The sequence below is a fragment of the Lepisosteus platostomus genome, chromosome 13, assembly GCF_059453375.1.
Source record: "Lepisosteus platostomus isolate fLepPlt1 chromosome 13, fLepPlt1.hap1, whole genome shotgun sequence".
NCBI classification, from domain to species: domain Eukaryota; kingdom Metazoa; phylum Chordata; class Actinopteri; order Semionotiformes; family Lepisosteidae; genus Lepisosteus; species Lepisosteus platostomus.
The window spans coordinates 31106668-31133611 of NC_142623.1; the positions used below are offsets into that span (position 1 = coordinate 31106668).

A 26944-nucleotide genomic window follows, 5' to 3' on the forward strand; every position below is an offset into this window, starting at 1 on the left:
CCTCTCCATTCTTTTACTGATGGGCCACAGGCAGGGGAAGAGGGGACATATAGCGGACTGTAGGGAGTAAGTCTCTGGTCTCGGCAAGGCTGGCTCGCCCTCTCTCTCTGTCTTACTTCCTACTGTTCCACACAAGCCCCCCCCCCGGCTGACCGTGGACCTAATGTCTTATGCCTCCACCCCCCCTCTCTCCATAAAGAAAGATGAATTTCGCATTACCCTTATCTCTGTGCTATACAGGATGTTGCTGCTTGTGAGAGCCCAGCGAGTCGCATTAACCTCGGCCTAAAGGAAATAGGTGGAATTCCAGTGTGGCCGTGCAGCTCTGTGTGCTGGGGAGGGAGCTGTGCAGGCCGGCGCCGTGCGCGGATTCATGTTACCAGTCAACGCTGAGCCCGCAGGCTGCAGCCGGGACCCTCATTATTACAGCGGTGAAGTACAGAGGTGTCGTACTACGTGTTAGGGACTAATCCCCATTCCCCCATTCCCCCTACCTCCTGTCCCCTCCTCCCCTCCTCTTCAAACACAGTGCGTGAATCACGCTCTCACAAGCCTCACACTGCTTTAGACGCGAGCCGGTCAGGTCCTCTCCACAGTTCAGCACACACGCACACATACACAATGCCGAATAACTCTACATGTGAGGGCTTAAAACTATTAAAAGGGGTGAAATACATACAGATTAAGAATACCCTTTTAAACACCACTTTTGCTCCAAGACTGACAGCATGTTAACATGTAACCCTTTTTACGTAAACGCATATGTATGTGCGTATGAATTCGTACAGTGTATTCATGTGTATATGTACAGAACAGTACAGGTGTGTGCATGTGTACAGTAGGTACATGTTAGGCCTATGTGCGTATATGTGTCTGTCTGTGTTAACAGCATTGCCAGGGTAACTCCCTGGCAGGAGCATTTTTACCACACCTGTGTAGATGAACCGCCCGGGAGTCCCCTTGCAGAACTGCTTGGACTTGTAGGACAGGGTGACTTCCACCACCCCTGGGATGTGTCTGGGGGGCGTCTGCACTCGGATGGCATGAGGGGTGATGAGCTGCAGGAGAGGGAGAGAGAGAGGGGAGCGGTCAGGGCCCACCCAGGTTCCACAAGCATGAGGGGGAAAAGACCACACTGTGCTGGGATTACTGCCCTGTTTTACATAAACGGGCAGAAAGGCACAAAGTGAGGTTAAAATTATATACATTCGAAATAAAATATCGGAAACACAGCTCTGTCGCTTCATTGTCGCGGTTTGTTTAGGGGCTCGTACGTCTGTAAAAGCTGAAATGGCTCCAACCATTGCAAAGGAAGTCTTTGTCCTGACAGGAGTGACTAACTCAGTAAGAGTATTGATCTTGGAATGTCCTGAAGCAGCCTCTTCTGAAACCGTAATGGATTAGTCGGCATAATATAACGCAGGTCGTCATTCCAAGTACTCATTTGTCTTTGTTAATTAAGTGTTTGCTCATTTGCTGTGTCCCCTGGTCCTGGACAACATGATGGTTCTCCAAACCCTGTCCCTAGGTTCTCCTCTCCTTTCCTTCAGCTCCTCTCACATCTCCCCTGACTCCTCTGTCCACCACATTCCACCGTGTCTGAATCATTATTACTGTTTAACACTCCGTCTCCACGAACGAATACTTGACATCAACAAAGAAAACAAACATCTGTAATTAACTTGTCGAGATGGAAAAATAAACACTTTTAATATCAGCCCCACAGACATCTGAATGACAATTACCCAGACTATTTTTGATCTATTTGTTCTGTATAGTGCAGATTTTGTAGATGATGCAACTAAAGCACTTCTCATACACATTTATGACTTTTTTATAACTACCGTATATAGACAGCTTTGCTGTTGTATATCTGTCCAAATTCATTAAGAGACTGTGCGACTATGAACATTTAGAAAAACCTTCAGAAAATCCCACCTTTTCACTCCATCTTTTGAGGTGTTATTTAGCTTTATTATTGTAACTTATCTGATTATTTTGCTACGTGATTTGACAGCTTTTTGAGCTTCTACAAATAATACGTAGAAAGTATATTTATGTTTTTGAGTTTCTAGTTAGGGAAATTGTTTGAATCCCCACACAAGCAAGCAATAACCTGATAACCTATCAAACCAAAGAGCTCCACTGAAATACACAACTAGGATCTGGACGGGTGTCTGCGCTGATGAAAAACCAAACATTCAGGGGGCAGACGAATCATTCAGACTGATGGCTCTGTTTGAACTGGATGACACCAGAATTCAACGGCTGAGAAAACCTTGTACATTTACAGACGTGGAGCTTGAAAAAACCCTGCGACAGCAACCTGACTTTCTTTTTTTTTTAAATTACGGCTTACGGAATTTAACACCCTTGAAGGTAACAAAATGCCCCCCCAAGTATCGGGGGGTAATTCAACAGGCTGTGGAGAGGCCACGGACAGCCTCACTTGTTAAAGCACATCCTGTGTGTGTGTGTGTGTGTGTGTGTGTGTGTGTGTGTGTGTGCGTGCGTGCGGAGAGGTGGGGTGGCGGATATGAGGCCCATTAATATTTTTTTCCAATTAAAGAAGGAAAAAAACATTGTTGGAAGTGGGCCCTGCACACACCCAGCCACGGGGATGCGATTCCAGCACCTGGAGTGAGACTGGAAACGTTGCGGGGCGGCACGCAGAGGCGGCAAGAAAGGCAGGGGATGTGTTCATTAAGGCTGGCCGATCGATACCGGAGCAGCCCGGGATCGGCTAGCTGGCTCCTGCTCGCTGAGACACCAGATAAACATTCCACAGCCAGAGGACGACTCCTCTGTCGCTCGGCCCTAATTGGAAACATGTTTTCAGCCCTATCATTTCCTTCCAGGGTCGTTTGTGGGGAGTAATGGTAACGCTGTCAGATGCCTAATTGTTCTGCGCTTATTCCATTAGAGCGTCACTCAGACTGCTTTCCCACCATTCTCGAGCTGGGCAGTAACGTTCTGCAGCAAAGCATCTGTCCTCCTCAGCGCTAAAACAACACCGAGCGGGTAAATAAGAAAGGGATATTAGTTATCTTAACACACACTTGCCCCGTGAGTGGTGATTTTCGTATGTTTATGCCTGTGATTTGGGAGTCCAGTTTTCTGTATTTATCTCCTTATCTGAACATATTTCTAGCTCTACAACTCCCTGAAAAAAAAACCCAAGAAAAACAGCACAAGCCCGTATATAAACAAACAAAGCAAAAAGATAAATAAAGGCCTGCCTTTTTTTCCCCCCAAATGCGCACCCAAGACACATACACACATGGCACACACATGGTGGGTAATTTGTCTTAAAAAAAACTGGAGACAAATTGGAACAATAACAATGATTTCAAACACAATGAAATCAAGCTCCTCGTTTCAAAGGGGCGTCTGGGAAAGATAAACTTCGGCTTTGGATTGTGAAATGTTCAAGGTGACTGTGCTGTCTGATCCCGTTGCTCTGCCAGTGCCGGGTTAAGAAAGCCCCCTCTCTCTTCTCCTGTTTCTGGCTTTGTTAGGCATCCTCTCCTGAAATCAGATCCTGTCCCTGCTGGCTGTGGGGCTTGAGGACACTGGAGGGATGTGGTGATGGGTGGGGGGTGGGCCTCTGGTGTGAGTGTGTGTGTGTGAGAGAGAGGATGCAGGTCATGGGGGAGTTCAGAGGTGACATCCCCTCTCAGTTTGCTGCCCACAGGAATCACCGCAGGGCTTGAAAATTGGTGCCATATGTTTCTGTCTCCCTGTAGCCCTAATAGAGAGACGCACTATTCATCTGAAAGGTGTTGTATACACATATACATTACATCCATTCTGTACACAGACATTATTGTGTGTAATTATATATATGCATTGCCATGCCAAATGGGATGCAATAAATTATACTGATCCCACTAGATGTTCCCGACAGCCACGGAGATACAGGACCATGCAGAGGTCTCCTCAGAAGACACTGAACCTGCCTTCTATCCCTCTGCTTCAGGATTCAGAGGGACAAAATTCAGATTCTTGCGCCCTGAACTAGCCTTTGTGTTAATGTTTTCTTATCCACTATCCCCTGTCTGTAAATCCGCCGGGCTGTCTGAATTGACACATTGTCCAGGTTTGCTGTTGCCTTCAGTGAAGCACTGGAGGCATGCCTAGAGGGGAAATTACTTCAGTAAGTCATTTTCAGTCTTCTTTCCTATACTGTAGCATGGCACAATAAGGACAAAGCCTAGTTGGCTGCTACTTTGCAGTCCTCATGGGACGTACCACATATTGGGCCATTCCAACTTCTTAGGACAGAATGGGTCACTTCTATAAAACACACCTCCCTCTTCAATAACTAACTAGTCCAATACAGTGTCGCGGTACACTGGAGTCTAAGGATACACCGGTGCCTTAGTGGCAAGGCTATTGAACCGGTGCTCTAGGCACAGAGCCAGAACACTGCTTCTGGTTTTGAGCTTCATCTGTTTCAGCTGGCCAGTGATGGAGGCAGGTTAAACATTCCCCTACTTTTCCGACGTGTGAATTGCATGGCATTGGAAAATTGAAGGAAAACTCCAAGAAGAGAGACATACAGTACCTCTGCCTTGCTGAAATGCTATAAAGCCAAACACTTGATCTGGGCTGTGACCTCTGGTTCTTTGTCATTTGTGTTCTGATATGGCCATCTTCCTCCAGACCTGGTGGGGGTAGTGTTCCTTTTTCATTTTTCACAGCTTTGCCAGTATGACAAAGATTTTGTGGTTTTATATAGCAAGTTAAGCAAGTTACTTTGTTACCAGTTGCCAAGATATAGTAAGTGGATTCACCAACAAGGCAGATCATTTCTGTTTTGTCCTCTTGTGTTCAGCGGTGCCCCGAGCAAGTAAGCACCTGTGAAGCACCAGGGTGCCGAAAGTATGGTCTGTCCTCTGTGTTTTATTAACACTTCATGTCCATCTACAGCGGTAACAACTCTTTAAAGTTGCTGAAACCTGCCTCACGCCTGAAAAAGGCTCCACAGCCGAAACGTTGTGTCTCCTTTCTTTTCCTTTCAGCACGGAATAAACCTTTACCTGTTCCTTTGCAAAAAAAAGAGATGGTCCTGATACCTTTCATACTTGAAATGCTTGCATTTCACTCCATCACCTGAGGGAGCGAACGGGAAAGCGGGTTCGCTTAGGCAGGGGGGTACGTGTCCATACCCCCAACCCTGAAGAGAGCCCCCCTCACTCACCTCGCTCCAGACCAGCATGGTTCCGAATATGACCTGCAGGCCGTCGAAGAAGTTGTCCCCGATGATGATGACGGTGGCGCCCCCTGTCGTCCAGCCCTCGCTGGGGCTGATGGCCTTGATGCAGGGCGTGGCTGCTCCCGTGGGGGCAGAGGGAGAGAGGAAACACAGACAGGGTCTGGGTCAGCGTGCTGATAGCCACTCTGCACCGAGGCAAACTCAAACACGGAGTTTCCCGCTGCAAATGAGCAAGTCCTCACATTGCAACACCAAGGAAATACAGCATCGTCCCTTATAGAAGGTTACCTGCATGGCGGTTTATTCCCATGCTAATACGGCCCATCAGTATGTACTGTATATATTATCGGTACCTATTTGGAAAATTTATTTTGGATTACCACTATTTTCCATAGTTAGCTAAATCTGTCCATGCTAAAACTTTGCCTTTCTCATTATTTATTCACCATAGTATACAACAATAAACTTTTATAAGGGATTGCCTGCTCAATGTGTCTTTTTCGCTTTATGCCGTATCTCCTAGAAACCGTAAAAACACTACCTCCTGTTCGCACTCAGGATTGACTGAAGATCGTTTGTTTTTTGCTTTTGCGTTTGCGTTTTTCGGTGCCAGATCTGCATCCTAGTTTTGATTTTGTTTTTTACAGCAAGGGCAGAGCTTTTAAATATACCACACAGCTCCAGCAAGAGGAGATATAGGCCCAGCGATTGACATAACGACACAGAAACACAGCACTGGCATGGCCGTTCATGGTGCATCAGAAAACGTGGAGTAGATTTGGCGCTGCAGGGAGGAAAGACCTGAAATTGCTGGAAACTAGTGAGCTCCCATCGGCCGCAATGACCCGGACTTGTCAGGTTATTGTTCTTATTTAGGGCCTAATGTGCTTTACAGGAACCACATGAGATCTTTAGAACAGTAAACTGCTAGTAGCTCATGACCTCATCCTTCCTGTGACATTTTGCATGTTCACAAACGTATAAGGGCTTGAACTTGGCAGGCCTACATATACTGCAATTTTACTGCAAATCACCATGCCCAACTGCAATCTGATGCTTAGAGCTCTCTTGAAGGGTTGTAAGTTGTACACGTATTTATATGCAGGCAGACAGACAGGTAGACAGACAGATAGATGTGACAGAGTTCAGTAGTTCCCATCCCTCGTCCAGGAGAAACACTTAATCACAGGCTGATTGATTTCAGTGTCCTCTTTGGGGCATGTTCGTAAATTGGCTTTCAGCTCTTAAAAGGTCAGATGTTATTTGTAATTGGTGTCAGCCCTGTGTTTCACAGCTGCCCCCATTCAGGTGTGCCACCGGAAACGTCAGCAAGTAGACCTCAGCAGAAGGAAAAAACACGCCCCATGGGAAAGTCTGATATAGTGTCAGTCCCACCTGTGTCTGCTCGTCATTCGTTGATCAACTAGTTAGAGCTGTGTATTGTTAAATAATGGCCAGCAAGTTGGGGAGAAGTGCTTTGGTTTGAACATCTACTGATATCAGGCTACAGGGTGGTAACAGTATTGTCAAATGGAAATGGTGCTTTTGAAAGAGAGAATTCTTGTTGAAACAATCAAACAATAAATCAACACTGGAGATGTAGAGATCACCTGGAATGAAACCCTGCAGGTCCAGGGCTGGGAACCACAGGCATAGTTTATTATCTACTAATGTGTTTTTCTTTCTGTTCTCATTTCTGTTAAACCATCAGGTGACCAGCTCGCGCAAAACCACACTCTTCTACGTCGAATCTCGAAAAATCTCGAGTTTTAGGTTGAGGCACATGCATGGCAGAGCTGGCACTGGCAGGTCTGGTTGGCACACAAAACCAGTAAAGGTTTGAAACAGCGTGTTGGCGACGGTTCTTTCAAAGCCCCCTTGCAGGGATGGCGAGCCAAAGAATTATTCCGTTCGGATGTCTGGTGTGGGAAGAGAAGGAATTCTTTACCCTGCACGGAAGACATGGGCTGTCACCACCCCCCAGACAAAGACATGCAGAGACAGACGCAGTTTGGAAGAGGTGGGTGAGAGGGCACGGCCTCCACCAGTCGAGTTTCCTAGTTGTTACAGCTCGGGCAGCGCGGGAAAACCTATCTCACACAGGGCGCACATGTCCACAGAGCGCCTCCGTGAAGCTCAGCAAACTCCAATCAAGGGCCACTTCCAATCAAGTTTCGTTTGAAAGAAAAATAAATCAATCAGACCCGGAAACGCATTGATTGAGTGGCTGCAAATGGCAACTTATTTACACTGCAATACCAAAGAAATATGACATCATTAAAAAGATATTAAATTGTAATTATATACACACACTTTACATTCCACGAACGGCGGCGTAATTATATTGTAATTACTTAACTCTTGCTCAATAACTATTTCGGTCATTAATATCCTATTAATAAATGTTTTACTTAACGATGGAAATGGCTCTTAAGGCATTCCTGATAAAGCCTTCACTTATCATTAGAGGGAACCACATTATAATCTTCTTCACATATGCTCCATGGCAGAAGCACTTTGTAATGCATGACTGAATAATATCGAACATTTGCATATTATGGATTTTATTCAGAATTGAAACCGACACTCCAGACATGACATTTTTATATTAAACCGTTACATGTTATTCTGTTTTTCTTCGGTCATTCTTAGAAATTTCGGGCTGCCACACTTACAAGGAAAAGCTTCTGAGTCAAAGATTTCTGTTGTGTGGAGGGGGGTTACTGGGTTATGACATTCGTTTACGTTCCCATAATTCCCAGCGACTGCTTGCGCTAAGAAATGTCAGAAATCTGTAAGTTGTCCATTGTAAGATATACATAAACACCAGTTTTACTAGTCAAACCTAACAGTGTTACGCTGATACAGTAAGCCTTAATAAGGCAAAAGAGTTGTCTATGTCTGCTAACTAGGACTATATACTGTACACCATGTGGTATTAGAAGGCTGTATTGATGGGTTCTACTTTCTACTTTCTAGCTCTGTGAAACGAGCACAGCTAATTGATATTCACATTCCTGTAACTCCTACTGTTGCTGCAATGGCTGGGCCTGCTTCACTTCCTTGATGGTAATCAACCACACCAGAAGTCCCTTCTTCATTCAGTTCACATCACCACATACCTTTCAGAATAGGCATTAATGAGCACAGACTCTGGATGAAACCGCACAGCACCAAGGCCTGCATCGATCACGGCATTGTGCTCTGCTGTGCGTAGTGTGGCCGTAACAAAACACCACACACAGCAACATTTAGGAGCAGAAACCCCACAGGCACACAACTTCAGTCTGCTGAAGCCCTCTGAACTGACAGCTGATGTGCAAAACGCAACCGACAGAACAGGGGTGGGGAACAAAGTTCATTTAGTTCAGTGAATCTCTCTGGTCGGCTGCCTTCACCTAGCTGGCTTGTGAGCGTGTGCCTGGAGTCAGAGGCAGCGCTAGGAAACCAAAAACACGAGAGGGAGGGGGGTGGGGTTGGGGGTAAGGGGCAGACAAATAGCCGGAAAAAAAAAACGAGAGACAGAAAAAGAGAGAGAGAAAGGAATTGGTGCCTGCTGGCTTTCGGTCCAGTGAACTTTTGGATTTCTGAAAGGCAGAATCACCAGTGGTGCTTTTGTTTTTTGTGCAGGGCGATAATTAATAATCCGAGGGTCAAACTGCGAAAGATCACTCAGCTCTCCGTGTGAGATAACAATGATCACTTCACAATAAACGCCCCGTGTCCCTGAGGCTCAGCAATGCCTGGAGTGTTAATTCCAGTGATTACACACACCTTTATTAAATATTACTCTGCCCTGCTTGTTTGAGGGCCTCGTGGACCTGATTGTTTTACGAGAGCCGTGTAAATGTCATTCTCATTTCGCTCGCAGCAGGCAGACAATTTTGAGTCCTTACAGGAGTCGATCAAAGGCCACGCGCCGGGGGATTTGCTGAGAAAACACGGACGAGCGATAAAAATCTAACAGATTAATTGGTTTAAATTTCATTTCAGGATGTTGAACTTTGGCTCCAGATTCTGTGATGCCGTCTTTCCAAAGCCAGTGCGGACTAATTAGTGGAATTCCAATTTGCTTCGGGTTAAAAAAAAAAAGACAGGAAAATGATATGGCGGAGCTTTCAGCCTAAATACACATTAAATGGGTAAAGTTGTCTGTTTAGTAGATGTCACCAGAGATGGGATTTAACTGCTCGCTCTCTTTGCCTCTGCTATTTACATATGTATGAGTTAGCATTGCACAGGGGGATTAGGAAGACCAGGGCTGTATGGTACCTGGTACAGCTCATCATGTACTACAGCAAAACGAATGTGATCTACCGACATGCAGAACAACCCCGAAACATGTCCTCGGCAGATGGTGCAAGGGTAGGAGGTTTCTCATCCTGTGACTGCTGCAATAGGTCAGGACAGGCCTTGAACCCAGAGGTCTAACAAGCAGGTTTCCCTGAGCGAGTGGCTGAAGGCAGGGAGAAACACAGTGACACCAAAAGCAACATTTTAGCCTCCCGTAAAAAAGCAGGAGGGAAACATAAAGGACCAAACTTGCTTCCAGGTTCACATAGTTTATGTGCGAGGTTCTGTTCTGTTTATATGTACAGTACATATATAAATCTAGACAAAAGAATGATTGACCTTAAGGGGCTTGAAGAAAAACCAGTCCCTTGGAAATGAGTCGGTCGGGATTAGTGAGCAGAGAGATGTTTAGGGGAAGCACAGATCTTTAAGAACAAAGGAAAATAAAAGGAGGTTATCAGGGAGAGGAGGACATGATGCCTGCCTAGCCCAGGTGGTTGCTTGTAGCCAGTCAATGTGAGGATCTCGTCCAACAGTTTCATGGGAGACGCCAGGCGTAGCAGAGCCACTGACGACTGACGGGCGTCACTTTGCCAGGACAAAGATGGTCAGCAGTACCAACACGCTCCCTTAGCGAGACTAGTGGAGGAAATCTTGGGCTAGTTTAAAGCACGAGGCATTAGGGTTCTGGACTGGTAGCTGGACAGGAAATGTATGGGTTCGCATCTCACTGTATAAATGGGGGAATATGTATGCAACTGTGGGTGAACGCGTCAGTCTTAGAAGCTGGTAAGGAAAAGAAAGCACTGTATCACAGTCAGCTGAAGAAAGCAAGGGTACACACTCCACGGCTCTTCGAATTAGGAAGCAGTCCCAGCCAGGGTGGGGGAGATGCCTCTCTTTAAGAATTCCCTTCTGCCCCCCCCGGGGTCTGGGCAGGACTCGGGAGGAAAGTCTCTTTTCAAGTAGGCCCAGCGAGGACAGAGGAGCCCAGTGACTCAGCATATTTCACGAACAGTTTTAAGGGACGTGAAAGGAAACAGATTTAGATTTTTCTGGTTACGCAGCTGGATTTAACTAAAAATATCACCAACCATAAAAATATGCTAGCGGTTTTTAACAGCTTCTAAAATGTTGTGGCTCGTTGTCCAAACTGAGACCTATATATGTCTTACAGATGTGATTTAAATCGATGGTTTATACATAATCCTCCTCAAAAGCAGTCTGTCTGAAACGGTTATACTTGACACTTCAGGACGAAGGTTCAAACCGAAAAAAGCAATTCTACCTTCAGAGGTGTAACACTTGTAACAAACTGTATTGTCACACAAGTGACACATACTGTACAATCAGAGTGCAAATACAGTGCAGTCAAGTGTAACAAACAGTAATTCTGCCATTTGAATGTTGTTCTGCACTCCATCAGATTTTTGAAAAATCACACAGCTTTGGGGATCAAACAGATGATGTGGCGTATTGAGGATGACCTGTTCCTTTAGAGAATGTGTTTTTCTGACATCCAGAAAAGCTTCTGAGTGCAGGGAGGTGATCTTGTCTAGATTGGCTCTGTGAATTTTGTAGCTCTTAATAAGCCATCTTTCACACCATATCTAAGGAAAGCGTTCCCAGGTTTGAGACCATGTTTGTCTGTGATCATGATGAGTATTGCTGCTTTTATAGGTTTCAGTGTTTGGAAAGACCGGGATTGAGGGAATGAGAAAGAGGAGACACTGAAAAAGAGGCAGAAAGAGGACGGGTGAACCCCTCGTTGGGCCTGTGCACCGATTCCGTGCGTCATCGGGCTGCTCCCGAATCCAAGAGGAGCCGAGAGTGACAAGCGGCGCCCCCGCCGCGACACGCACCGCAGCTCGGAGCGGTGCGGTTCAAAGGCCCCGGCTCCGCAACACAAGGTGTACACAGGCGGCGCGGCAATAAATAGAACCTCTCAGGGCCTCCAGCGGAGTGTTTGTCTGTCAATCCGCGGGTGAGGTGAAGTCTGAGGCCCTGCGTGTGACGGGAGGTGTCAAATCTAAAAAAGCTCCTCGTATAATTACAGTCTGGAGCTAACGCAAACAAACCCCGCGAGGTGCAGGTGAAGAGATGTAGCCCGGATTAGCTCAGGGGGAAAAAGGAGCGCGTTGACCGCAGGAACTCGGGGTGCTCAGTGGGGAGCGTCTGCCGCGATATTGTATTTCGGTTGTACACTTTCACGTCCCTAAATAACCGTCCCGGGAAAACTTTCTGCGCTCTTGAGGATTAAAAAAAGCCACAATCGGAGCACTGACGGGGATGCTGAAATCCTCAAACGCGGCGCTTCTCTGGGTCCAGTAAAGAAACGGCAAACCGAGATGTGTTCATTGTCTCCCGGAGTCCCCACGGAACCCCAGCGTTTCCACGACAAGAGACCAAGCCAGGAGATATCGAGATCTAGCGAAATAAAAACAAGTCTCTGTTCTTTGAGAGTCTCGTTTCTGTTTCAATTGTGCAAGACTCTTTGTTATCTTTGCTTTTTCCTGTGCTGGAAGAAGTACTGATAAAAAAGGGGGGGGGGGGGGGGACTGTTTTAATCTTTCTGACATTGTATAGGACTTTGTGGTAGGCTCAGCTTTGTACCTATTAACCTTTACTGAAACTTGATTTGACCCTTTTCGATATCTCGGATGTACAGTAGATGATATGTTTCATAAGCAAACAGAAAAGGTAAGTGATGAGTGTTTCATGTGCCTGAAATAAGGCCATGCCCGGTGGTCTATTTTCCATTTTGCCCCATGTGAAAATGCAACTCTAGACAGTATTTTAACATCTGGTAGTAGCAGAAGTTAAAAAAAAAAGTCGAAAATCCTTCCTGACACATTAGATGTCCAGCATGGCTGTATGTGTTTTTGTTATTTATGTAACATTTCCCCTTAATTGGAGCATTACAGGCTTAACTTCAGCTTACGATCCATGATGAAAAAAAGACCAACCATCCACACACAAGTAAATACATGCTAAATCTACTTTGCTTTACATGCATGCACAATGTCCGACAAGCATCAATTTGCTTAAGGAAAGCAATCCAATTTTCTAAAGATAAAGGAAGACGTTGTGGGGTTGTTGTTTTTTTGGCTCTCTCCACTGATCGCGGATCTGCTTCTCTTACCAATTCCGAGGACAAGCCGGAGCGCAATTTGGAATGGCTTGGGAGACCAAAAAAAAAAAATCCTAAACTCCCAACAACAACAACAACAACAACAACAACACCACAAAAAAAACAACAAAAAAGATGAACGAGAGCACTGGAACAATCTGCAATGGTAATCTTGGCCTAAGTCGACTTTTTTGCAGGCGCTGAAATTGTGCGCGGATTAACCAGATGGTGGAACGAGAATCCATCTGATAGGATTAAACTTTGGTGCCTCCCTCTCCGCCATCTGTCACCCACACTGCTGAAGCGCACAGAGCCGCACAACTTCCCCACAGACGGTGTAGGCAAACAACAGCATGGCCAAATGGAGCCTTCTCCCCCCCCCTACACTCCTCGTTCTCTCTTTCCTCCAGGGCAAAAGATATTCCCGCTTGCCTGAGGACATGACTTTTCATCCCGGTTTTCCCTCCGCTGGGTTTAACTGTGCTGGCTGCTGGGATCAAGCTCTCCTTCCCCGCGTGCCAGCTCTAGCCAGCATCCTGGCGAGCAAACTCCGTCTTAAAATGCCTGTCCGTCCGCACACATGGGCGTCTCCTAGCTCTCCGCCCGCGGAGCTCTCGGAGCTCTCGGAGTCGGAACTGCACCGCCGGCAGGAGTGAGCTCGATCCCGGCCGCCGCTGGGAGGACAGCTTTAGCCTCCATGCCTCGCTCTCGCCCCCCCCCCCCCTGCGCGGGAGCCCAGTGTCCCAGCAGCACTAAGCTGTGCCGCGCCCAGGTGGGCAAAGATGGCCGCTCGCTTCCCAGCCACTCCATTTCGGGATCTCTGTCCAACCGGTCAGTGGAGCCGCTAGCTTTGTGGCTCAGCTGGACAATTAAAAGCCTTGTCTCGATGAACTCGGAATGGTATTTGGGTCTACTTCCGGGACAACCTGACAAACGTGACAAAACGCGGTAAAGCGCTGTGAAATCATGGTAAAGTGCAGAGCTGTACTCTCCTGACATACCAGGCTAGCAGCATTATATGGTAAATGCGCAGGAATACTGCAAAATTATCCCGCGTTCTAACAGCTATCCTGAAGAATGCTCATTCCCTACGAGCTGAGCAGCACAGGAGCGCCGGTCGGGAGGGGTGAGGTGTGAGACTCCTTCCCCCTGCGTTGTGAATTCGAACAGCGGCTTGGAGGGATACTCGCAGAGCTCCACGCAAAAGGGAGACGAGAGCTCTGCACATGTGGCACCACGGCCCTTCCTGCTCTGCTCTTCTATAGTTCCTGTTTGAGGACTTGAAGCCAAGCAGCTGGGGGCAGCCCAGTTTCCAGGAAGCAGCCGGGCTTATCTTTGGTGTGCAACGCTAGAGCCCTCCCAGCGCTGCCTCCCTCAGCACGACGGGGACCCTCTGCTCACACCAGGCGCTTAATCTTCTCAACACACCGCCCAGCAACAAGAGCGTCCCCCGCGATCCCAGTACAATCAGTAGGATGCATTATTCCGCCTTTTCAAAACCCATCTTTAATATCGCTTAAAGCCTTTATTTGTTTCTTTATTAAGATTGAATTACTTTGAAAAAATATGGTTTTTCAATCCGCAGAATGCTAAATGAGAAAATTATTGGATTTGGATTTAAGTCAGTTTAACGCGGACAATCAGTTTATGAATCATCTGCCTGTGTCATTAGAGCGCATTAAAGGTTTGCGGTAATGCACCAACCTGAGGCCAGCTTTGGGCCATCGTGTGACACTGGCATGCAGTTTTCTCCGAGGAAATAAACGTGCTATTTACAATCGGCCGATCCTCGCAAAGCATACGCACTACTAAAGACGACGCACCTCAGGGGAAGAGTCTTGTTTGTCATTTTGGTTTGAGCTCTTAAGAGTCTGAAAGAATTAAAGTGCGAGTAGGAATTAAAATCCCTGACAAATCTTCCATCTGTAATTTAAAAAGGGAAAAAAGAAAATCTGCAATGGTCAACTATTCTCAGCGCCGCTGTTCCGGAGCGAGCCAGATGCGCCGTCGTGCTGTGGGAGCCCGGTTGACTCATTCAGGCATTTCTCTGCTCACATGATAGAAGACAAACTGGCCCCTTTCTGTGCCATTCGGGGGAGAGAGCAAAAAAAGCCTGCAGTCAGCCATTTTGCACTGCCAATCGGTAATAAAAATGCAACGCGAGCACGTGCAAACAGCAAATAATCAACAATAATCAACTATTATCAATTATATCAGAGGACCGGATACAAGTGTTCACAATTCTCGAAAAACACCTGAGAAAGGCGACCCACTGGACTTTAGAACCAACAGCGAAGCATGAACCATTGGAAACTATATGGAAGTGCATTTAAAACTGAGAACAGATGATGCGTCTTTACACAAAGGGTGGTGGGTGTGTGGAATAGGCTACCCAGCCATGTTGTTGGCCGTGTTCCTTCAAGAAAAGGCGCCATGAGATCTTGGGATCGGTAAGCTACTGACAACACAAACGGGCCACATGGGCCAAATGACCTCCTCCAGTATGGATCCGTTCGTATATGCTCTTGGTTTTGAGACACTACGCATCTGCCTCATGCTGCAGTCACGCCAAGCCACATGCGTCCTGTGAAAGGCACCTCACCGTCCTGTGCGACCGAGAGCTGGTGAGCGGCCTGCTAGGGGTTAAGAAAGAGCCGTGGCAATAAACCAGGGGAAACGCGGCGCGCTTCAGACACGCTTCGGAGTCGATGACCCGGCGTTCTTCACTGTCAGGAGCTGCAGTTGCCTGGTCATTCCGGGTCACTGCCCTACCATGTCAGACGTCCTCCTCGGAGTGTTAAGCGCTGACTGGAAGCTTTCTAATGAACACATTTGTCACGATCCCTTGCCAGAGCTGCTTCTGAGAGCTGAGGTTCACCGCGCTGCCCCCTTATGAGGAAGGAGGGTGCACCCCCAGTGAACAAACTGGGGACCAGTGGGGGGCTGCCTTCAGAAAAGGACCCGCTGCCATTACAATCCGTGCTGTTCTGATTGGATGGAGTGTGTGTGTGGCGGGGGAGAGTAGGTTATCACATTAATTAGACAGAGAATCTTTGCAGGAGCTCTTGTCATATTCCTGCCTTGCACCGCTGAACAGATGGTTCCAGAGTGTAGGACGAGTAAAGATACCCCTCACCCTCCCCCCCCAGCCCCCTCCATTTTCCCTTCAAACTTTAACCCCCCACCAGTGCCATCCTTCCTCTCCCAGCCGGGCAAAGGGGCAGAGGGGCAGGATCGCCAATCTCCATTAGCGAGCGGCGGCTTGCGGTGCAGTGATTTAGTCACTTCCCCTGGCAGTCTGTCAGCGCGACGTGCCTTGCTTCGCCTGGCTAGATATTAAATCATTAGATAATAAACCGCGGGAGCATGCAAACTGACAAGGTCTCCGCACTTCACATCGCCTTCACGAGCCCCTCGCGTTCTGCCACGGGGAAGGAGGAGACAAACCGGGCTGGCGTCTGACTCGCCGCCGCCCCCTTCCCCGTTAATGTTTCCCAAAAGCCACCTCACAGCTGGAGGAGGCGTGATCTGCCAGGAGATCCTGCTCCTATGCAGACGCCTCCTCCTGGGCATCACAAACAGAAGCAGGGCGCTTTGGAACCTCCTGCATGAGACAGAGGCCACCCCTGCGCGATCAGCGCCCGGGGTGGTGGGCGCGAGCGTTATAGGGAGAACGTGGCCCAGCCCTGCGGCGCTGAGCTGAACGCTTTCGAGACGTCAACATTTTTGTTTTTGTGCCATCAGAAATTTGTCAGGAGAAGTAAAGCATTAGGGAAATTTCCAGTCGGTCCGAGAGACAGAACTCAACACAACTAGACGCGGCGCTAGGAGTAATGCTGGCAAAGAAGAGGCACTAGCTCAATGCACAGCCTTATCACCTCCAAAGTTTTTATTCCTCGTTAAAACAGGATTGACCTTTTTAATAACAGAAAATGAGTGTGATTTGGTTTGCGGATTTGCTGGGATCACAGTGCCAAGACTGGAATTCTTTTGAAGGATATTAAATCACAAAAGATCTTGCTCTCTAAATAAAGCTGTCCATGGGCGACTGCAAAGATATTTTCAGAGACCCTCTGTGAACCCGCTATTACTACAACCCGGACAGCATAACAGATCTGAAGGAGCCGTGCTCCTTTAGAGATTTTACCACTTGAACCAGTCTCACTATGATCCACTGACAATACTGGAGCAAATATCCTTCTGCACTTCAAGGCTTGACAGTGGTGTGCCATGAGACCCCAGCACTGTCCTGCAACACTGTACACTGTGTCAAAGTGGAAAGGCCAATACATACTGGGAGTGACCCAGTGCAATTTGTAGCCTGATCTGAAGACGGCACAGGTGCAGACATTGGACCAGGGGGCTGACAGCAGCGAACCACTCGAGAAAAAGCAGATAATTACAAGATAATTACAAAAATCACAGAGGACGAACAGCTCCGGAGACACCACTCTCTCTCTCGCTCGCTGGCTGGCGGGCCACACACAGCTTCACAAGCACCCCCACGAGAAGCCAAGGCAAGGAAAATGGAGTGCCTACCATGTTCCAGATAAGAGGGCGTACCTTCAGAGGGATCGAGCCTCCGAGCCCTCCGGCCGTGCTTGGAGTTGTTGTGCACGAACATGTTGTCGGACACAGCCAGGACGTGCCCGTCCACGTTGACCGTCGTGGACACCACCACCTGGGGCGAAAACAGCAGGGCAGCGGTGTGAGGAACGGTGCTATGCTCAAGCATAGGTCCTAAACACCCTGATGGCCGCCGAGGGGCATTAAAACACACTGCATCAGGACTGGACCCAGCTGTGTTTGTCATGCCTCTCAGTGTATCCCACAATTCTGCAGCACGAGACGTAGCTCTTTCAAAAGGCATCACTAGTCCCCAACAGGCGTGTGCTGGACAAAGTGGATTTCCTGTGATTAGTTTACCTGATCTGACCAGTCCCAGAGAAGAAGCTCTTAAAGTCTTGCATTTCCATTATTTGTTACAGATTTGACATCATCAGGTCAGGATATCTGCAAGAGCACCACCAGAAATCGAGGCTGCATAATTAAGAAGGCCTCGAAGAACCTCGTTTTAGGAAAAGAGGTCACATTCCACACTCTTCGCATCTGGTTAGGCGCTGTTTTGTTTTTTCGTAATTGAATGTGCCATGACTTGTCTTGGTACACGACAGAGTGCAGACGTGACTTCGACATTGACCTCCACGATACGTAATCCCACATCTCACATCGGCCTTGCGAATAGCCTGGAGTGTGGCAGGAGACTCCTGGGGTCTTCCGAAAATCCCCTCACCCCTCCCTCTGACGGTCTATCCCAAGACGCAGGGAGGGTAGAAAAAAGCAATAGTTGACAAAGTCATGTTCTTTCACACGACCTCTGAGAAACAAATATCACAAGCGTTTGCTAATTGCTGTTGCCGCCCTGCCTAAACCCCCTGTCTCCCCCCCCCACCCCTGGCCTCTGCCTGCTGACAGCCTGAGCGCCAATCCACCAACTCCAGCTTAATCCACCTATTATGTCGACTAATTAACTCTGTTCGTCTATTCCCCGTGTCATTATCAGAGCTCGTCAGCTCTACCAGTGCCGGTGCGCGGAGGGCTGCTGGCCCCCGTGATTGATCGCCAATAGATTGACATGCAGATTAATTTAATTAAAAATCGCCTCACTTGAGGAGCGAAAGACAATGGCGGGGAGCTAATAGATTTGCTCTTGTAATAACATGAGCCCCGAGCACCGTTGCAGAAGGGGTTTTGGACTTATTTTACTGAATTCCCCAGCTGACTGCAAAGGCTCTTATTTAAATTGCTCTAAAGCTTCGAGAGGTTTCTGCCTCTGAAGAGGGGAAGTGCTTGTCAAGACTTGGCAAACATTGCTTTCAAGTCTCTAAGGGATATCTATTCGCTCTTTTTTTCTGGCATTCTTTTTTTCTTCTCCTGAAGACAGCGTGAATGAGGGCATTGTCAAGGTTTCTGAAATCCTGTTGGTGATTTTGCTGTTTGATTTTCGCTGTGCTTGTCGTGTCACTCAGGTGAGAGTGTCCCCACAGGCCTGAGGCCTACCTTCAGTCTCTGAAGGCGAGACGGACACTGTACAGTATCTCCGTCCTGTGCCCATTGAGTACTGCGGGGCGGCTGTCCTCTCACCAGAGAAACACACTTACAGGACGTCCCTGGGTTTGCAGGCACGTGCGCAGGCACTGCGTCCTTTTCGGAAATAAAAAGGTCCGCACGTGAACTATTTGTTTTTGCAAAACCTTTTTCATCGGCTTGGGGTTGATATTCACACTTTTTAGTATTTGCATTAAAAAATGAAACAGCAAACAATTAAATGCATTGTTTTAAGCGTGCTCAATTATCATATACTTTCTTCTGTTTTGCAACTGGATATTACTTTATTTTTACATACACTATGCTCTCTTGAGATCTATTGCCTCTTTTCAAGATCTATTGCCTACATGGACAAAACTTCTATACGTTTTTCAATTCAGTTGTTTAAAATGTGCACTTGCTTGCCCATTGAAACCATTACTTATGTTTTAATATTAATTTCCTTAATTAGCAGAAGGCTGTTAAAAGCAGCTACACTACACCTGGTAACGGCTCTAATGGTTTTATCAAGAACACAGTGGTGAGGGAGCCAGAGGCTAGCCTGGCAAGCAACAGGCACAAGGCAGGACACAGAAGTCCATCACAGGGCAGCCAGTCATGCTCACACCAGGGCCAGTTTTCCCAGAAGCCAATTGACCTATCAGAATGGCTATGGCATGGAAACGAGAGCACCCAGAGGAAACCCACTGGAGAGAACATGCAAACTCCACACGGACAGCACCCCAGTGCCGGATCGGACCGAGTGCCCCTGTGCTACGATGCAGCAATGCAAATCACTGCACCGACGTGTTGCCTGGTATGTTCTATCATTTTCACCTTCTTTTCCTTTACCTGCTGTTATGCTCTTCGTTTTGCAGTGGTGTGAATAATTCCATGCTGGTTTTGTCATTTGCGTATATGGTTGAAAAGAATGCTGTAATGTTGTTACATTGGTTGTGCAGCATTATCACAGAGTTGTGACGGCAATTTTACATTACTTGCATGATGCTATAAACTTACCTCAGGTACGGACCTTTCCGAAATGCCACATTTTGTTCCTAACCCACACATTTCCAAACAGTTACAACAATTCAGATGATAACAATGACTTTCAAAGCGCAGCTCTCTTCAGCCAAGGGTAGGGTATGTAGCAATCATGAAGCTGAGCTGCAGTTGTACAGTTGCCAAAAAAACTGGAACAGCGCACAAACTGGAGCAATACTAAGCCTGTGGAGCTTAAAGGGAATAGACAGACCATGTAGCTGCTTTCACGGCCTGTAAGATTCACTGAGGTCCTTCAAAACACTCGCGAATGCTTGCTGTAAATCTGCCACGTGAATAGATTCTTTTACGACTAGTTTTACTTTGCTGTTAATCTCCTGTTGCACAACTTAGTTTATCTCTAACAGAGGCATTTAACCTTTTTGTTGTGCTCTTTCCATTAAATGTAATGCAACTTTTTAATTGTTGACGCCTGTGGGGGTAAGGTGTAGGCTGAAAACATTCCAGGGAGTCTTCTGTAGAAGCTTTCCTTCACTTTCTGGATCCTAGGCAAATATTCCACACAGAAGTGCCTGGCAGAGTCCAGAGTCAGCCTGGTCGAACGCTTCATTTCAGCAAAGGGGAAGGGAAAGATAATTTATGCTTGATCCTGAGCCAGCGATGTGCAGAAAAGATGGCCCAATTAAGAGAAACCGTCACATTCAGGAATGCAACTTGATGTCCTGGTGCCTACATCCATTTAACTAGCAGCTTTGGCCAGTTCTGGAGTTGAACGAGCCAGAAGGGAAGAAAAAAAACACTGACATACCCTTCCCTCCCCGAAACATACAAAAATAGTGAGTTCTCTGATCATTAAAAAATCTGGCAATCTTCCTTTCCAACGAATGTCCAATAAAAAGCATTTGTTCAGTGACTCCAGCGAGGCCAAGCCAGGCGTGCCGGTGTCACGGTAAGAATGGAAGAGATTGGAAAACCAGGACAGTCCTGGGAGATTCCCGACTGCATGGGAAAAGGCAGGCAGACACACGCAGACCATTATTCTTTGACTTCTAAAGCGAAAACGCAACTGGTTTGCAAATATTATACTGGGGTAGTTTCCTGGTTAGTGGAGGTAATTGTATCTGTAAGTGTATATATGCAGAAAGAGGCCTACCCCATTTCTGTGACCTGCCCCGATCGCTAGAGCTAGACAATTAAACCAGTGCCTGCACTAAACAGGGCTCCTCGTGCGTAGGAATTGAGCCAAAGCGCAGTAAGGAAAAACATCAGTCCTGGCTCTGCAGAATCCCGCTCCCTCATCCGAGAGCCACGCCGCTGCGCTTCCTTAAGACCAGCGGAGAAGCAAGTGAATTGTTTCCCAAGTAAATCGCAGGAGGGGAGAGAAGAGGATGTCTCCGAGCTCTTGCACGTTCCTCGGCAGCAGGCACTCAGGGTGGCCAGGAGTCAAGGTCTCGTGTTTCCTTGGGCCACACAGTCCGGGGGGGGCTTATTTATGTAAGCGCAGGGGCGGGGGGGGAAGTATTGAAAACTCATTTGCCCGTCGTGCGTGTAAAGGTGCGACTAATTGCCGCAGCCTTTTGCGAGCAGGCGGCGCACGATTCCAGAGCGACCGGTAGGAGAAGCCGGCTTGACGGGCAGCCCCTCCCGCCGGCCGGGCCCCTCGCGCGCACCGGATGCTGACGGCTGCCGGGAGATAACGTGGAAATGGATTACCATATGAAAATCAGAGCTCCCTCCGAGTATAAATTAGGCACGTCAGTGCGCTATCGGGAAACAAGAGGCATGGGCAAGACCCGGCCGTGTCTCCCTGTCAGGGGAGCGTGTCGGGAGAGAAAAAGGAAGGGCCTTCTCGCTCGGTTCCATGTTTCGCCATCAATCTGGCTTGGGTCCGGGCAGGCGCTGCTGACGTGCGATTCTCTCCGTCTGACCGCGTGCCTGAGCTTCTCTTTCTCTCTCCCTGTGCGTCATCTGCCTCTTGATTAAAGCTTCACCCGGGAACTTTGAAGGCGTTTATTTGTGGCTTTCTCTTGCGGCGTCGCAGGAGAACGCCGGCAGGGATCCACGCCGCCCAGCTCGGGGGGCCACGACGGGACCCTGCCCTCCCGACTCGGATCGAAGGCAGGGAGGACGTTGCCAAATGGGGCTTCTCGACGGCGGAGGAGCAAATCCCTGTTCCCCGCGCTCCTGCGGAGGACTGGACGCCTGCAGGTTCGGAGCCGGGACAGGGGAAAGGCACGGACGACAGCAAGTGGCAGGGCTTAAGGGCAAATCCAGCCCCAGCATCCACTTGCTCTGTTGTAATATAGAGGAGGTGCATGACTTTGCATGAGTGTGTGCTTATTGTCTTTCTCACACCTGAGGAAGGCTCCACGGCTGAAACGTTGTGTTTTCTATCTCCTTTTTTTCAGCATGGAATAAACCTATTACTTGTTCCTTATTGTAAGATGTCTACAGTGCTATAAAGTTTATTTTGTTTGGGGAAAAAAAAGGCCCGAAGAAGGGAGGCGCACTGGCCCTTGTGGCCCCCGCCCCGCACCCCCCTCTCCCCCCCGGCGGCTACGACAAGCGCCAGCTCAGGTACTAGTCTTCGTTGAAGGCCATTATTTTTCACAGGTGTGTCGCAGGAGGTTTCCAAGTAAAAAAAAAAAGACAGGGCCTTGTCCTTTTTTTCTCCACGCTGAAAAATGGCCATTATGGAACTTCAAACGGTTAAAAATGTTGTAAAAAAGCCAGTCCCAGCAGCGTCAGGCTTCGAAAGCGCATCGCCTGTTTTTCTTTACCGGTGACGCCCCTTTGACCTCGCTCAAGACAACGATGAAGTGAGACGCAACACGAAAGGAGGAAAGGAGAGCTCGGGCCCTACCTGGAACCTGCGCATGTCCCGGGGGTTTCCAGCGTTCTTTAGGCAGTTCTGGTTGCATTTCAAGAAGAATTTCAGAAAAAACCTGAAAGACAGAAAACAAGATGGCCGTCAGCTATGCAGCGAAGGACATGGGAATGAAGCAGAAGGACGCAGGCAGCAGGCCGGCACCACCCACTGGAGAGCGTCTCCATCAGCTCCAGTCCTCCAGCGTTCTGCTCACGCAGAATTTGAAATCCATCCAGCATATGTTTGTGCTTCCATTTCCATCCTTCTTTCTGTCCATCTGTCTGTCTTTCTCTGTCCATTCATTAATCATTCTCTGTCCATCCATCCTTTTCTCTCTCTGTCCTTCTCTCTGTCCACTCATTTATCTTTCTCTGTCCACTTATCTGTCTTTCCCTGCCCATCTGTCCATCTTTGTGTCCATGCATCTGTCCTTCTCTCTGTCCACCCATTCTTCTCTCTGTCCATCTTTCTGTACATACATCTGTCCATCTTTCTCTGTCCACCACCCTTCTTGGTCCATCTGTCCATCATTCTGCCCGTCTGTCCACCTTTCTCAGTCCACCCATCCTTGTCCAGCCACCCTTCATTCTGTTTCTATCCACCCTATTAACCAGAGTGCAGTACTGTAGTTTTGCGACGGGTTACTCTACTAAAATCAAATCATGCAAAAATATACATTTTATTTATCAGCTTTCGTTTGAATTAAACCATAGTCCCAGCGGAGGTTCTGTTCTCGGGGGTTTAATACATTGTGAGCATTGGAAAGTCATTCCAAAACAGTTATTAATCCTATCAATCAAACTAAATGAAATTTTTTTTAAAAACTTTAAAAAACCCATCATCATATTTTGTTGCAGAACCAGTTCCATAGTAACTGAAAGGTGGCTGTTACAACAGGACCCTAGCCAACAGTTCCTAAACAGGCCATTATTGTCAGTCAAAACATTTCAAAATGCACCCTAACTCCCCTGACTGATCACAAGCACATCAGCTCTTAAATAAGTCTTCAAATTCTCAGTCGATAGTGATATCCAAAAACTTTATAGCAAGCCTGAGGCAGGTTAGAGTATATTTCAGACGAAAAAGAATACCTGTACTTAAAGGGTATATCAGTGTACTGTTCTTTATGAAAGGCATTGATCACGCCAGAGTGTTTTTTTTCAACAAGCGTAAGTAGTAAGTGACATATAGATACAGCTGCTGTTTATATAGCGTTCCTGTTTATAGTGTCATTGTTGATGCAGGATTTTAAATGTGAACTGGCTGCAAATGCTTTATGTTGGCTGGTTATATATATAAGCAAATAAATATTCAGCACATCACCAACAATCACGATGACAAGCCTGACATGTGGTGAAAACAGAAAGGTAGCAGGAGTCAGACTACAGTATCTGTCAGGAATGATATTTCTGTGCTTCTCAGGAGTACAGGAAAGCCAGGATGCAGACCCACCATGTGGTCTAAACCCTCCATGGAGTACGGTACCGATCTCCCATAAGTAACACACGGCTGTCCAGAGCCTCAGCATGACATGCTGTAGGTGTTTTGTTTGATGTTCCTTAAGTCTCAGAAGCCAATGGAACAATTTCAACATCTGCAGCTCGAACAGCACAGAGCACAACACAAATCGAATCAGGAAAGGTTACAAATGAAACAGCGATTTGGTACATCTAGTCTTTTTTTTTGGTTTACTTCTGATAACATGGCTGGGGTGGCTTGTTCCACACTCCCACAACCCTTTGAGTAAAGCAGTGCATCATATTCTGTTTTTTTAAGGCACATTTGCATCCTAGTTTAACTGTTGACTCTGAATAAGTCCAAGGGGTTGACATCCACAATATCTCTGGATTTCGAATTCTTGAACTAGGACTGCGTTCTTCTCTTTTCAAGACTTAAAGGGTGCAGCTCCTTTAGCCCGTCAGTGTAGGTCATTCTTTTAAGCCAGAAAATGTATCTGGTTGCCCTTCTCTGGACTGATTCTAGAGCAGCAAACTCTTTGTATTGTACTGACCGAAACGGAAGACAATATTCTAAACGAGGTCTTCTGCTTTGTGCAATTTTAATGGAACATCCCTCAGTTCGAATTCTACACTATTAACTATATATCCTAATATTCTATTAGAAGGCTGTCTAAAAGAAAATGTCAACACGATCCAATAGCTCTCTCTTTGGTGCCTCTTGCGTTGTCTTTCATTGTCACATCTGGGCTTCGCCACGCTTACAGTTTGTCTCCATGCTTCAGCTCGTATTTTCACATACAGGGAATCCTTCACTTCAGGAGACCTGCAGGGCACCTCTGCCCACCTGTCCACCAACTACGTCATTCTCACGTCAACAGTAAAACCTGTGAATTTGTTTCGAAGGCCTGGCATTTTTTGAAAGGTCGCTTTCCGAAAGGCGCTATATACAACAACATGTGACTGATCCAGCGTTAGAACACCAAACCCAGACGAGGGGGGGGCCACTGGGGTACAGGTACATCACAGCTCTCCATGCCGTCACAGCTGATAAGCCTGCTGGGAGCGTGTCTTGACGGTTCGCAAGAGAGGGAGCGGGACTGATCTCAACCCGCGAGAGATCGGCAAACAGGGGAACCGGAGCAGAGCCGAGCACACATCACGGCACTCCACCGCAGGGCAGGGGAAAACTCTCCTCCTCCCTCCCCTTCCAGGAAGCCTAGCAATGTGGGTGAGGCTGGGGTGGGGTGATGGAGGTGGTCCTCGAACGTTAAGGGTAAAGGAGAGGTGTGTGGGAGGGGGGGGGGGGGGGGAAGGGTGTTTCAGCGACGGGGTGACAGTGCGGCGGCTGTCAGCGGCCCATCAGTTAGCGGGCAGCGAATGAAGGGCAGCGACACTGGATCCTGCCATGAGGAATGTTGGCAAACAACTAACCCCCCCCCCCCGCCCCCGCCAGTGCAACACCGCACTCCTCCCCACCCCCAACCCCAGCAACCCGTCTCTGGCTGAAATAAAGAGCTGGACCATCTGTCAGGAGGCGAAGATGGCCCCTGTCAGCTCCCGCCCGGCGCTGCAGCCCAGGGCCTTATGAGGCAATGTCTCTCAGAACACGCTGGCCACGGGGGAGCGTCCCAGCTCGGCCTCCTCCTGGGGCCCCCGCGCGCACGGGGCAGGGGAGGAGGTGGGTGTTTTGGGGTTTTTTTTTCCCTCGTTTCGTTTTTAAAAAAAAGAGAGAGAGAGAGCAGGAGCCAGCCACCTGCCTCCTTTGGCACCACTCCCCTGAAGGAATACTTTCGTAATGGGGATGAATGTCACAGTATAAAAATATGCGCTGGGCGCCGCGTGCCAGGAGGAGGCTAATAAGCTGTGGCGCGCTAGGCCCAGATACAGGAGGTGTGGGTCCGGGACGTGGAAATATTCAGACACGTGAGAGCTGCGAGGCGGTTTTTCGCTCGAGCCAAACGCAAATCGGCTGACCTCACTCTTCCAGATCGAATTTCGCCAACCTAATTAAGATAGCACTGCCGGACAGGTCAGATTTTAAAGAGGGGGGGGGGAGGCTGATTTTTAAACAGATGCACGCAACAAAATCCTGTGGACTTGGCTTGCGAGATTCTTTCCGTGCAGATCTGTGTCTCTCTCTCTCTCTTTTTTTTAAAGAAACGCAAGCATGTCATTTTCCATCGCAGAAAAAAAAAAGAGCCGTGAAAGAGTGAAGCACTGTGTGCTGGGGAGAAGTTTGTAAAAAAAAGCACCCCTTTATGGAAGCTGTCCCGGCGCAGGGTGCTTCCATTATGCAGGGAAGAGGAGAGAGGCAAGGCGAGAGAAGAACTCAGCCCCCTTATTCATCTAAAGTTACACTGGAAAGAATTTTTGACCCCAAAAGTCCAAATCTGGTTTAGATATGAGAGCAAAGAACATAGGCAGGTCTATCCACTTCATCAATCAGTCCATAGTGCATTCTCATGCCACTAAAGTAAACAGCATTAAACTCTCCCAGTATGACATTTCTGCACTGCTGCCCATGGTTTACTTAAGCAATAAAATCTGGAAGCAGCTCCTGAATAATCTGACACAGCCTAAAGCCTGCTGTTCAGTTTTCACTGGGCTCTGTAAAGAAGCTGCGGCGGTAGTCTGGTTGTGGCGCTAGTTGCGCACAGCGGGGTTGTGAAACGCGAGGCTGTTCGCCCCAAGGGGACGCACGTGTACAACTGAGAACTACTTTACACAAAGAGTGGTGGGAGTCTGGGACAAGCGAGTTGTCAAAGCCGACGCCCCCCACCCTAAATAATTTGACACCAGCTGCCAAGCGAACTAGATGAGTCATATGGCCTCGCTGTTATATCGCAAAGCGGGCACAGACTATACGAGCCTGCAATCTTCCAGAA

At 47.9% G+C, this 26944-nt stretch overlaps 1 protein-coding gene across 3 annotated transcripts in view; it reads right to left on the minus strand.

Annotated features, from left to right (window-relative positions):
- Positions 1-26944, minus strand: part of ebf1a (EBF transcription factor 1a) — a 194491-nt gene that overhangs the window by 54970 nt on the left and 112577 nt on the right. For 2 of the 3 annotated variants that reach the window (XM_088604122.1, XM_088604120.1), the window contains exons 7-10: positions 22594-22675; positions 17181-17322; positions 5204-5334; positions 932-1058 (exon numbers count right to left, since the gene is read on the minus strand). In XM_088604122.1, coding sequence (XP_088460248.1) covers positions 932-1058; positions 5204-5334; positions 17181-17322; positions 22594-22675 — 482 coding nt within the window. The remainder of the gene's footprint in view (positions 1-931; positions 1059-5203; positions 5335-17180; positions 17323-22593; positions 22676-26944) is intronic. The other variant, XM_088604121.1, reaches the window with a different exon arrangement.